This window comes from Sceloporus undulatus, chromosome 1, assembly GCF_019175285.1.
Source record: "Sceloporus undulatus isolate JIND9_A2432 ecotype Alabama chromosome 1, SceUnd_v1.1, whole genome shotgun sequence".
NCBI classification, from domain to species: domain Eukaryota; kingdom Metazoa; phylum Chordata; class Lepidosauria; order Squamata; family Phrynosomatidae; genus Sceloporus; species Sceloporus undulatus.
The window spans coordinates 378,428,385-378,442,475 of record NC_056522.1 but is presented as its reverse complement, the minus strand read 5'-3'; the positions used below and the strand labels follow the sequence as shown (position 1 = coordinate 378,442,475).

The following is a 14,091-nucleotide window of genomic DNA, read 5'->3' as shown; positions in this document are numbered from 1 at the left end:
TTATGTGAAAAGCAGATTAAAAATGCTATTTATTAGTAGTGGTGATCCACTGGGTGGCAAGTTGCATGCATTCATGTAGGCCTTCTTGAAACCCCATGGACCCCTTATTCTAGCATCCCTACCCCCAAAGGTTGGGGGGAAATAATGGATATGCCTACACTTACATCTATTTTTCCTTTTAAACAATGCAAGGGTCCCCCCTGCACTTTGTCTCATCCTCAACCCCAAACCAAAAAATCCGAAAGTGGGTTTTGGGCCACTTGGTTTTGGTTTGGGGCTGGGGTAACCCAGGGTGACTTCCAGAATTCTGGCACTTGGCAACCTTTGCTTTAAATAACCATCTGCTTCAAATAATATGTAGCACTGAATTTTGGAATATTTGCTGGAAGTATTATTTTCATCTGAGACAGATTGCTGCATTCATTTTATGGAGTATCAAAAAGAGAAAATATTTCATTTAAAAGCTATGCTGCAAAGCAAAGTTTGGGCTGTAACCTCTCAAGCAGAGTGTTTGGCTAAGCAATCCCTTTGTTTTCATATAGCATTTAATGGCAATTTTCAGCTGTATTAATCTGTTTCAGTATAAAAAGAGGGATAGAAAGAATCCTCTGGTACCTTTAATTTATTTCAGCATAACCTTCTATTAGCTCCAGTCCACTTTTTCAGATGCATGGATCCAGGTAGCTAAAGAAGTGGACGGGAATCTAGGCTAAGCCTATGTTGAAATAAATGGGCTCAAAATGACTGAACTCAGCCTATCATACTTTGGACATATCACGAAATGACATGACTCCTTGGAGAAAGTGACTGCACTGGAAAAAGCAGAAGGCAATAGGAAAAGAGGATGGCCATATTATGGGTGGGCTAATTTTCCTGAGTTTGCAAGTCCCAAGCAGAGAAAGTCTCTCATTCATAGGATCACCATAGGTGGAAGCTGATTTGATGGTAAACAACAATTAAGTCTTAAAGGAGCTAAAAGTCTCCTGCTTTCTTTTTATAGCAGTCTGTGGTTACCTTGTGAACAGTCCTGCAAAGGCAGGCCTGAATCACTGTTCCAGTGTCACAGCTAATGGGGTGCCTTTGTGGGAGATGGGGAATTAAGGCTAAGGGGTCAGTGGGTTAAGACAGAAAGCAGGATCTTGTGAACCAAGGCAAATAGCCTAAGGCAGTGGCTCCCAACCTTTGGTCCTCCAGATGATTTGGACCTCAGCTCCCATAATTCCTGACTTTTGGCCAAGTTGGCTGGAGCTTCTGGGAACTGAAGTCTAAAAAACCAGAGGACCAAAGGTTGGGAACCACTGACCCAAGGCAACCCAACTTGCAAGTCCCTCAAGCCAATCAACAGCACTTACCCTGCACTGTTGCTCGTATTTGTTCTTCATCTGCATCAATCGCTCCTCTTGCAGGAAGAACTCTGCACTGCCAGGGTCAAGATCCCCAAACTAGAGCCAAAGGATACACAACATCATGCTTCTCCTCCAGGTTAAGACTCTTCCTCCTCAATATGGGAGACACCATTTACATTGCACCCTGGTATACCAGGGTTTGATTCCTGGCTCAGCCATGAAGTCCACTGGGTCCAGGTCATACTCTCTCAACCTCAGGGGAAGGCAATGGCAAACCCCCTCTGAGCAAATATTGCCAAAAACCCCATGACAGGGTCACCTTAGGGTTGGAAAAAGTCAGAAATGACTTATCATCGTCAAGCTTTATTTATAAAGTGCTTGAAGTCACACAACAACAACAACAACAACAACAACAACAACAACAACTCAAATCCCCCACTTCTGAAATCTGGTAGAAGGATTACTGGACACCTGATCAAACAGACCTACCTTAGGAGAAGCCAACAGAGCTTTTAAAAAGCCCCCCTTTTGGACTACAGCTCCCAGAATGCCCCCCAGCAAGCATCATACTAGGCTCAGCTTAAATGAGCTCACAATTTGGCTCGTTCATTGTTGTAAAGCATGGGAGGGGCAACTTTGGAGGGTAGGGGACTGCAGTGCCCTGATATAGTCACCCTTGCAAAATAATAATAATAATAATAATAATTCTTTTTTTCTCCTCCAGTGCCCTCGAACTGGCATTTTTACCATGCTTTTGGGCCTTTCTAGCCCAATAATCTTCTATCACTAATCTTCCATCACTTTAGGTCCAGGGGAAGCGGAAGTCATTTTCTTGTTAATTTACTGCAGGGGTAGGCAACCTGCAACCCACGGGCCAGATGCGGCTCGGCGAGGCCTTGGGACCAGCCCCAGCCCGGTCCTGCTGCTGATTGCCGCCGGGGCCTTTGGCCTCTCGCACGAGGGGCATGGTGCGGCAATTGTCTATAGAAGCCTCAGAAACATGCATTTATCTTAACATTTTACAAAAATAGCAATTTTTTTTTTTCACGTGTCCTCCATTTTTATAAAAAAAGTGTCCTCCATCTGAAAATTTTGTGCTACATTTGTCCTGGTTATTTATTTAATTTTTTAAAATTATTTAATTTTTATTTTTTGGCTTCGCCCCCCCCCAGTTGTCTGAGGGACAGCAACCCAGCCCCCCCCCCTCAAAAGGTTGCCTACCCTGATTTACTGCTTAAGAATGTCTCTTCTGGGCTAATTGGATCAAGTTTGTCCCAAAACATGGTGGAACACCCCCAAAGAATGTATTTTGGAACAAAACATTTTTTGGGAGGATAGAGTTTTTTTGGGGGGGAAATTGCAGAGCCACAAAAATGGCCCCGGGGGTTGCACTTTGTCCACTCCTATTGTAAAGTAGCAAAGGCCACTTGCCTTCTCTGCCAGGACATTTTCCCAATTCTTTTGCAGTTTGCTCATCATGCTTTCATACTTTGCTGCCTTCTCTCCTGTCTCCAGGAGTTCCTTCTCCAAGCGACTGTTTTCCTAGAAAAGAAACAGAGTTTCTAGACATCAGGGCAACTCAGAAATAACTAAAAATAAACTGATTTTTCTCTCATCTTGGAAATGCAGCCAATTCTATTTTGGGAATAAACAAATATAGGATATAGACAAACACATTTGTTATACTATTTCAAAAAAGGGGTTTTGAAGGAAGGAGGACAAAACCCTCTACAGTTTTGAGAACGTAGGACATAAGTAAAGCATATGAAGGATAGGGAAGACAAACAGGAGCATCATCCCTAAGCACTTCATTCAATTCTGCAGCAGTTGCTCACCTCTTAAAATCAATCTCCACATTTGCTCATATAAGTATTGATTTATGAATCACTTTGAAAAATTAAGGGGATGTTATTTTTCATTTACTGACAGGCCCTGGGAGGAACACTATACAGGTTGAGCATCGCTAATCTGAAAATCTAAAATACAAAGTGCTTCAAAATCTAAAACATTTTTCATGGATGGCTGAGATAGTGACATCTTTGCTTTCTGATGGTCCCATGGACACACAATTGGTTTCATGCACAAAATTATTCAATATACTGCATAAAATTATCTTCAGGCTATCTGTATAAAGTGTACATGAAACATAAATGAATTTCATGTTAAGACTTGGGTCGCATCTCCAAAAAAATTTCATTATGTATATTCAAATATTCCAAAATCTGAAAATAATGCAAAATCCAAAATACTTCCCATCCCAATCATTTCAGATAAGGGATACTTAACCAGTAGTTACTTAATCTGGAACTGTTGTGCAACTGGGCCTTCTTCAAACACCTGATTAAATTTGTCTGAAACCTAATTAACTCTCTACTCTGTGAATGGAGAAAAAATGGAGAGGGACAATAGGATAAAGTAGACTGGTAGAAATGGGAAAGTTTCCTCTTTTATGCTTCAATGGCCCTCTTCAGACGGGCCTTTGCGGTGCCCCCGTCACGTGCTAGGGATTGGCCGAGGGCGCACCACCCATAATGGCTTCAGCCCTAGCACGTGATGGGAGCATCAAAATGGCGGCACCCTGTACACAGGGGCGCCGTCATTTTGACGTGATGGACGCTTAGCGTCCACACTTCCCAGCGTCATTGTGACACTGCAAGTGCACCATTGGCACACTCCAGTGTCACAAACGGGACGCAAGACAAACCCACTTTTTAAGGGTTCTTTTTGCTTCACGAGGGAGCCGCGCGGTTTGTCCACTGTGGCTCCCTCACGCAACAAAACAAGGTGCGGATAGACTGTCCTTTTTGGGCAGTCTGTATCGTGCCTATCTTTCTTTTCTTCATCATCTATTCCATCAGTCACTGCAGAATTAATGCAGTTTGACACTTCTTTAACTGTCATTGCTCAATGCTATGTATTTCTGGGATTCGTAGTTTTGTGAGCTTTTTCATTGTTTCTTTTGGAGTGCTCTGGCGCCAAAACAAACTACAAACCCCAGAATTCCATAGCACTGAGTCATGGCAGTTAAAGCAGTGTCAAACTGCATTATTTCTGCAGTGCAGGTGCGTCCTAGGACTCTGGAGACCATATTTTGAATCCCTGCTCAGCTATCAAAACCCACATTCCAGGAAAGTGCAACCTCATGCCCCAATTTTGTGCCCTATATCCTGTTAATCCCCCAAGGCCGCCATTTTTTTTTCTAGGAAATAATCAGTTAAAATACCCAAATCTCCACTAAAACATTGCAGTGATGAGGCATCAGTAGTATAGCACAGCTTGATATATAACTAAGAAGTACATGTTGCGATCAATACCATTAAGATGGGGAAAATGAACTCATATCCATTTGCACTGCCTTGGTACTCTGTGCCATGCCCCTGTGGGCTCCCAGTCATTACCTTCAGAGTCAAAGCAAGGCGGTCACGAAGGTAGTTCTCCTCCGTCTTCAGCTTCTCCATCTCTTGCTCCAGTTCAGTGCGCTGCTTGCTAGCCTGATGCTGGATCTGCTCCCGGTCTTTCTGGAGTTCGTTTTTGAGAGCTGCAACTCGTTCCTTGTACTCATCATCCAGCTTGCTGTGAAGGCACATAAAGAACAGAAGGCTCAAGGTTTGAGTTTCCAGTCCCCTGAAGTCAGTGGGTGGGAATACCCTGTTTACATGGACTTTCCCCAGGACTTAGTAAAATGGGGTCAGGGCAGCTGGTGACACCTTTATCAGAGGGGTGGGTGAATCCATTCTGTGTTCTAGTTAGAAATTTAAAGGAGTTTTCCAAAGTGCAGCACCATGTCATGAGAGAGGTTTCAGAACCACGGAGAGCTCCTCTGACCCAGAGTGGGTTCCCCAAAGCCCACTGACCTACGATCTATTAGCTCTTCCTAAAAAGCTGAATGGTCTCAGCATCAAAAGTACCCATTCAAGGGCATGGCCTTTTCTTTTTCTTTTTCTTTTTTGCCATATTGATAAAATTCACTCTCACTATTTCCCAATGTGTGGATAAATCTATTTAACAGAACTTCATACACGCAAATACAAAATCTCAGAGATGAAGGGCATCATGATGGTTCTCCTGCCTACAAAAGCCACTCTGCATAAAAGCTACCTGTGACATTGACCTTCTGAGAACATCCAATGCGTGAATAAACCAATTTAACAGAACTCCACACACAGAGAGACACACAGATAAAATGAGAGAGATGTGGGGAGCTGTATGAACTGGGAACCTATGAAGAATATCATGATGGTTCTCCTGCCTGCAAAAGCTACCTTGCACAAAAGCTACCTGTGGCAATGACCTTTCAGTTTTTTGTTGTTAACAACCATCAAGTTGGAATTGACTTATGGCGACCCTATGAATGAGAGACCTTCAAGATAGCCTGTTATCAACAGCCATGCTCAGGTCTTGCAGACTCAGGGCAGCTGTGGCTTCCTTAATGGTGTCTATTCACATGTAACACACAGTCTTCCTCTTTTCCTACTGCCTCCTACTTTACTGAGCATTATCATCTCTACTAATGAGTCATGCCATTTCACGATATGGCCAAAGTACAACAGCCTCAGTTGGGTCATTTTGGCTTCTAGGTTTGATTTGCTTGAGAACCCACAGCATCTGTAGAGCCATCCTGAGAGCCAGCATGGGGGTGATGGTTTGAAATCTGGGCAATGACTTGGCAGACAAGGGTTTGAATCCTGGCTCAGCTATGGGAAACCACTGGGTGACAGAAACCACATTATAAGTTCACCTTAAGAGTGCCATAAGTCGGAAATGACTTGAAGGCACACAACAACAGTAGCATGAGCATCTGTAGAACTGTCCTCTGGCACCACATTTGAGTCAATTTTCTTTTCCTTTCAGATTTCCTCACTTTCCAAGTTTTTACAACCATATGTTGAAGTTAGAAATACAATGGTATGGATCATTCTGACTTTGTTATTAAATACCTCACATAAAAACTTTACTGGCAGTCCTCATTCCACCCTCTCCATTGATATTTTTGAGCAGGCACAAAAGGTGTATTAGGATCACCGCAGAAATCTACCTCCACTACCCAGTTACAGCATTTTGATGAAACTCTAAAGGCTGTAACTCCATTCTGTGGAATCCTGGGCTTTTTAGCTAGGTTCTCAGTATTCTTTGCTAAGGATTTGTCTGGTCTAGTAGTTCACAAATTTCAGTTCTCCAGACATTTTGGGCTTCAGCTCCCAGAATCCCTAAGCACTGGCTGGGGCTTCTAGGAGCTGAAATCCAAAACACTGAGGGGACCAAAGGTTGAGAACCATGGCTGTACTTTTGTTGTTCAGGAGAATGGGCATGTGATACTGTGCAGCATAGATACACTGTAAGTCTTTATTTTTTTGTGGGTTTTGGGGCTATGTGGCCATGTGCCAGAAGAGTTTATTCCTGATGTTTCACCAGCATCTGTGGCTGGCATGGAAGAGAGTTGTGTGTGTGTGTGTGTATGTGTGTGTATACACACATACTGTGTGACCCGGGGTAGGGAGGAATGATCACAGGAGTGATCTCCAGGAGTGATTGCATATTAACATGGAGATGACTCCTTCCTATCCAGGGTCACACAGTACTCTCTTCCATGCCAGCATTCTCTGAAGGTGCCAGCCACAACTCTTCTAGAACATGGTCTCATAACCTGAAAAAACCACAAAAAACTATGCATGCCAGCCATGAAAGCCTTCAACTTCACACTGTAAGTCTGTTTTTTAATTCCATAAATCATCCCAACCCCCATGATCTACTCAAACTTGCCCATTTTTTCCAGTAGGAATAGGGCAACAAAAAGTCCAGTGCTGGATGAAGTTAACTGAATAATGATTGATAAGCAGCTGACAAGACTCAGAATAAAATAGTTTTCCTGTGTGTGCTATAACTATAAAAACAAACAAAAGACAGCAAAAGGAACGGTAACAATGCATACAGCATTAAAAATGGGTAAAAACAGATACCCAACATAGGGTACTTTAAAAATGTAAAATGTACTAACAAGCCATCCAAAGGGAGAATAGACACAGCTTTCAAATAACTTGTATCAATTATTAAATAGGTCTCAAACTTTATCTTAAAAAGAACCAAAACAGTCAGTATATAAATTGAAATATCTAAGAATGAGATCTACAAAGACCCATACAGGTCTGTATCTGTATCAGTTTGTATCTTGAAGGAATAGTTCCTCCACTCATTTCAAATATGCACTTAGCTCTAGGAAGACAACAAGCATTCTTTACCTGAGACTTTGGGAGAAAATCATCCTCAAACAAATAGGACTTTGCTGCATGGTGATTAAAACAACAACTTCCCTTGAACAGAAAGACACAACACTGCCTTTCTTATGAAGGTCCTTAATGGAGAAACCCAGGTTTCTTGTGACCACTTTTTAAACCACAGCTGCTCAAGAATTGAACTGTAGCTCTGCTTAAAGTTACAGACAATGCTAATGGGAACTAGGAACAAAGCGGCCCTATTCCTCTAAACACTTAGAAATGTACTAACCTTCACTCTGGAAGCAAGCATGGTCTAGTGGTCTGAGCCACTACAAGGGTTACATCTGCACTGCAGAAATAATGCAGTTTGACACCACTTTAACTGCCATGGCTCAATGCTGTGGAATTCTGGGATGTATAGTTTTGTGAGATATTTAGCCTCTTCTGTCAGAAAACTCTGGTGCCAAAACACTAGAAATCCCAGTATCCCATAGCACTGAACCATGGAAGTTAAAATGGTGTCAAACAGGATTATTTCCGCAGTGCAGTTGCAGCCTAGGACTCTAGGGACCACTGCTTGAACTACTCTCAGCCATGGAAACCCACTGGGTGATTTTGACAAGTCACATTCTCTCAGCCTCAGAGGAAAACCTCCTCTGAACAAATCTTGCCAAGAAAAACCTGTGATAAGTTCCTCTTAGGGTCACCATAAATCCAGAATGAATTGAAAACACACAACAACAACAACAACCACTCCCCGCCCTCCTGGCAATGTGGCATTATATTCCAAGACTCAGAAATAATGTAATAATCCATCTCTGAGCCATAAATAAACCCACAATGAATTCTGGAAACAGCAAATGAGATGTTTGAGATGAAAAGAAAAGCTGGAAATCCAAAGGGAGGATAGAACTGGTTCACAAAACTGCAGGAAAATTAATTTACAGTTCATGGGCAGCTGCAGTCTCTAAAGAGATATTAGACAAGCTGCATAAGTCTTACTCTCAGCCTTAGAGGAAGGAAATGGCAAACTCCCCCTTGTCCCCCCCCCCCACAGAACAATATACAGTACATGTACAATATACGTAATAGCACAATACACATGTACAATATACTACATGTTGCAAAACCTCTTGCAACATATATATGTGCATTTTGGTTGGCCAATAAGGTACCCTTGTAATAGGTTTCTGGGAGAAAAGTGATACAAATGAAATAGAATAAATTTAAATAACAAAAACCCTGGATGCTCATCACTGATTTCTGTTGGTTCCTTTGACAGTATTTTCATACCACCAGGAAAAACGCATGTGTTTGGTGATGAATTTCATCAAAGTCTCATGTTAGTAAATTTTACTCTTTCCATGGATTAATGCATATTCAACATGGAAAGGAGGGGGCATATATTCTGAGTATATAGCTACACAAACATGAATTTTAGTTTTATGGTGCATTTTATATACCCCCTATTCTGGTCCTTCTAAAGATAAACTTGTGATCTATTTAACTACTGTGCTTGGCTTTTTAGAAAGCATGTTTATTCTCATTTTATATGCCTTTTTAGCATATTTCATTATCTCAAAACTATAAAATATTTGTTTTATAGTTTTTATAACTGCCTGTATTATTATTTATAATTCTTGTTGCCCTTTGTTTGTTTGGAGGATTTCACTCCAAAACATGTCAGCTTTTTCATCAATAATAATTAATTTTAGTCAACATGAGGCCTTTTGCCCCCTCTTTTTTCTCGCTGATTTGGTACTGTTTTCCCTCCTCTGCCTTTGCTCTCACACAACTGCAGCCAATTTATATTAAATGTAAATGTTTTAAATTCTCTTTTTAAAACTGGAGCGCTTGTGACGCAGTGGTTAAATGCCTGTAGTGCAGCCATTCACTCACAAAACCACAAGGTTGTGAGTTCAATACCAGCCAAGGGCTCTGGGTCGATTCATCTTCGTTAGCATCCTTCTGTAGGTTGCTAAAATGAGTACCCAGTTTGTTGGAGGCAATTAGCTTACACTTTGTAAACTGCTTAATACATTGGTAAGCAGTATAGAAATGTGCTTAATAATATTGCTAAAATTGTACTTTTTTTTTTTTTAAAAAGCATCTTTTGTGAGAAGCCTTGGTTCCAATTTAGGAGAAAGGTGGCATATAAATAAAATAAATAAATAATACAATAAATTAACTCACTCTGAGGCTCTGGGTCAGTGGTTCTTAGCCTTTGGCCCTCCATCATCTTTGGCCTTTAGGTCTCAGTAACACTACCCAGCATGGCCCATGGTGAGGAATTCTGGGAATTGAAGCCCAAAACATCTGGAGAACCAATAGTTAGGGACCCCTGCTCTGGACAGAACAGAGCTCAGAGCATTGCGGCCCTTACCTCAGGTTGTATTCATTCTGTCGTTCAATAGCGGCATGGTGGTCATCCACTTCTGAAGCCATCAGTGAAGTCAGCTTCTCTGCTTTCTCCAAGTCCAAGCGCAGTTTCTCCTTTTCTCTGACAACCTGATCAGCCCGTTCCCTACAGTGAAGAGAAACATGTTTCTGTTACCTGTTGGAATCCTTGGCCTGCCAACTTATAGATGGTGGTGGCATCCTCTAAGTATCCCGACAAATCTGGGTGCACTTTCACAATGGTTCCACCTAAATCTAGGAAGCTGGTTTGTAGGCAACATGAAAATCCATTTCCTTCATTTTAAAAAAAGGCTTCCAACCATGGAAATGTGCTTGAAAGAATGTTTCATATGTTTGAGAGCCAATGTAGTGGACAGAATGTTGGACTAGGATCTGGGAGACCCAGGACCTTTTCTGTACTACACAATAACAGCATTAACTCGCCTTCATAGGGCAAGCTATGCCCAATCTATCAGCAAAAGAAGCGTCCCTGATGGCATTGGCTGCCCTCCTTGCAACCCCCCCCCCTTGGGCAAAGGAGATAATGTGTGGCACAAGCAGATCCCTGGTCTGGCTTTTCTCAGGTGACCAGATCAAGACCAGAGCTTGGAAACATGGCTGCAAAAACCAATGTCCTTCTCCCAGTCCCACCATCATTGTAAGCATGGTTGGTGGGGAAGCGAGAAAGGGTCTTCTTGGTTGCTGCTCCCAGGTTCAATCCACACTGCAGAAATAATCCAGGTTGGCACTGCTTTAACTGTCCTGGATCAGTGCTAGGGAATCCTGCGGATCTGTAGCTTGTGGTGGCACGAGACCACTATGACAAAAAAGGCTAAATATCTCACAAGATTACAGTCTCAGATTCCTTAGGCTTGAGCCCGGGCAGTTAAAGCAGTATGAAACTGGATTATTTCTGCAATGTGTTTTGGCATCCAGAGTCTAGAACTCTTTTCCTAGGGAGGCCAGAATGGGCCCCTCGCTGTCCTTCCATCAGCAGGCTAAAACCTCCAACAAGGGGGAGGGTACCAGGGATTTGATATGATTGTTAGCTGCCCAGATTGTTCTCAGAGGGGCGGGATATAAATAAATTTTATTATTATTATTATTATTATTATTATTATTATTATTATTATTATTAACCTTTTGAAAAAGAATATTGTTAAAGAACAGGCTGGGGGTGTTGACTTTTTGCATGTTTTTAATTGTACTGTCCTTTTAAATCCTTGTTTCAATATGTGTACATTTGTGTGCAATATGTGTACATCTTATTAGTCCTTTTTAATTGATGTGTGTTTTAACTGATGTGTTTTAGCTGATGTTGTTTGTTAATTGTTGTTGTCTCCTGCCTCAAACTATGGGAAAAGCAGGAACAACAACAACAACAACAACAACAACAACAACAGCGCATTTGCATTATTTAAAAAAAATAGTTTCTTGTGAGTAATCTGTGCCATTACAGTCAGCCCGCCATATACCTTTTCTTTAAAGATGCCAGCCATAGATCCTGGTGAAACGTCAGTAAAAAACTCTTCTAGAACATAGCCTCATAGCACAAAAAACTATGGATGCCGGCCGTGAACACCTTTGACTTCACATTATACACAGATTCATTATCCACAGATTCAAGCATCCATGGCTTGAAAATATTTTGCTTTCAAAATTAAATTACAAAAAGCAAACTGAATCTGCCATTTTATAATAGTGATACCATTTTACTATCCATTGTATTTAATGGGACTTAAAACATTCATGGATTTTGGTGTCCATGAGGCATCTTGGAACCAATCTGCAGCGGATAGCAAAGGCCCACTCTACTTTGCAAGCGGAAATCATGTGGCCAGCTGCTGCTGCTGAACTGTAGTGAAGTGAAGTCCAATATCTGAGTTACTAATTAGTTAAATGTAATGATTCATTATACGTGTGTGTCTATTACAGTACTTAAAGTACAAAAATGGTTCCTCAAATGACTCCCTAAAGAAAGTTTTGAAGTAACAAATAAACATTATTTGTGCCTTCTCATTTTGCCCCCTTTAAAGCATTAACTGACTTTTTAAAGAGGTATTTCCAACTTCTCTTCAAACTACTATTGGCTCAAATCCTGGCTGTTACCAGTGGTTCTGGTTTTCACAAATCTGCTGAGAATCAAACCCAGTTTCATAAGCAATGATAGAGAGTTCATTTCATCCATTTCACACATGCCCCACCTCCTAGTGTGGAACTTTCTTGTATCAGAGATCAAACCTTCTTTTGCAAAGACATTTGCCCAGGTGTCTTCTAGCATTTGCAATAATGCAGTCTGTGACCATGGGTGTTATGTGATGTGCCTTTATCCTATGGAATCAAGATATCCATAGTTTGAAGAGTTACCTAGTATTCTCTACTAGAGTGGTATAGTGGCTTTCTATAGAGAATTCGAAGTTCACTATCAGTCTACAAATCCCAGGTTTTCAAAGAATGGAGCCATGGCATTTTTTTTTTACTGAAGTGCTAGAACTGTGTAGTTCAGATGCATCCAGACTTGCAAATGCCTTTTCAGAGGGTATGTTTACTGTTTCCTTCTCGCTGCACAGACACTTGTTTAAATCTTTGCTGTACACCCAAAACTTTGGAACTGGCTGATCTAGAAATAAAGATATAAAACAAGCCATATTTTAAAAGAGAATAAACACATACATCAAATGCCGGATCTCTGTTTTGAAGCTGGCCAGTGCTGCCTGGTAGATCCCATTCTTTACCACAAGAAGCTCATTCTCCAAGGCAAGGGTGAGCTCTGCCAGATTAATTTTTCCATCCAAGCTAAAATCTAGAGCCTGCCAGAAAGGAATATGCATAAATAAATAAATAGGTTCATCAGTTTAACAAACTGTGGTTTCTTTTAGCCAGCAAACTCTTGGATTCACAATCTGATTGTATTTTGGTATGCAAGGAGTTAAAATAAAATACTGAATCAGCTTAATACAGATGGAGCCTGAAAACCAAGAAGGGCAACTATCTGTCTGAAACCAAGCCTGAAAACTAAGACGGACAACTATTTGCAAATGACCTTGGGAAATAATCTAAAATGCACATTGCCAGTTTGGAAACTATGGCTGAACCCACACTACAGAAATAATCCAATTTGACACCACTTTAACTGCAGAATTGAGTGGCACTATTACTTCCCTTGATCTAGACACTATACTTCTATTCCTGCAGCCTAGAATTGCATTGGCCTCTTTAGCTGCCACATCACACTGTTTACTCATGTTCAACTTACCAAGCATTATTGCCTTTTCTAGAGAGTCATGTCTTCTCCTGATATGTCCAAAGTATGACAGTCTCGGTTTAGTCATTCTGGCTTCTAGGGACAAAGCCATGCCTGCTCTGAGTTTTAATTAGAATAACATCTCCACAAAGGAACCCCTGAAGATTGTGATTCTAGGGGGGAAAGGAAGGCCAAGCATATTTTGGAGCCTCACAGTTCTCAGCATCCTTCCAGAATTGGGCACAGGGAACCCAAATGAGTAGAGAGAGGCCATTTTGGATTGTATAGTTATACAGCAAAAGTAGCTGGTAGACAATGGAATTCATCACCTTCAAGATCTCATGGCTGTTCTCTATTCCTTCTTCATGCCATGCATCCAGGATCTGTTCCACCGCAGCATAACCCATCCCATCATCCAGGTTGGAGAACACCCGGAAACTGATTGTACTTGTCATTGCTGATGGTACGGTGGTGCGTCTCCCTGTTTCATCAAAAGCCTGGAATGGTGCAGAGAAAGAGAATGAAACTGAGAGACAGAGACTGGGTTGTGCTATACTCTGGTGCCCAAATTCCATCCTCATAGAAAATCAGTATGTTATAGGGGGAAATGTAGTCCAGAATTATTCTTCCTGATATGCTAGCTTTCTGCATATGGGACCTATTTGTGTGGAGGGTTTCATTGTGTAAGACCCTCCTGATCTTTTACAGACTCAACAAGTTCGCTACCTCCCGATCAGGAGTCTACCTCAGGCTGTGATAAATGTTTATATTGTACTAATTGTTTTTAGATGGGATATGGTTTTATATTGTGATTTTAAATAATTGTTATTAGTATTATTGTGTTTGTATAATTTTTGTTGTAATCCCATCTCATGGAACGAGGCATATTATT

General features: G+C 41.3%; 1 protein-coding gene across 7 annotated transcripts in view; it reads right to left on the bottom strand.

Annotated features, from left to right (window-relative positions):
* NIN (ninein) overlaps nucleotides 1-14,091 on the bottom strand; it is a 144,722-nt gene that overhangs the window by 60,105 nt on the left and 70,526 nt on the right. For all 7 annotated transcript variants that reach the window (XM_042473525.1, XM_042473545.1, XM_042473534.1 and 4 more), the window contains exons 7-12: nucleotides 13,529-13,696; nucleotides 12,629-12,765; nucleotides 9,942-10,082; nucleotides 4,745-4,919; nucleotides 2,778-2,888; nucleotides 1,353-1,442 (exon numbers count right to left, since the gene is read on the bottom strand). In XM_042473525.1, the coding sequence (XP_042329459.1) occupies nucleotides 1,353-1,442; nucleotides 2,778-2,888; nucleotides 4,745-4,919; nucleotides 9,942-10,082; nucleotides 12,629-12,765; nucleotides 13,529-13,696 (822 nt within the window). The remainder of the gene's footprint in view (nucleotides 1-1,352; nucleotides 1,443-2,777; nucleotides 2,889-4,744; nucleotides 4,920-9,941; nucleotides 10,083-12,628; nucleotides 12,766-13,528; nucleotides 13,697-14,091) is intronic.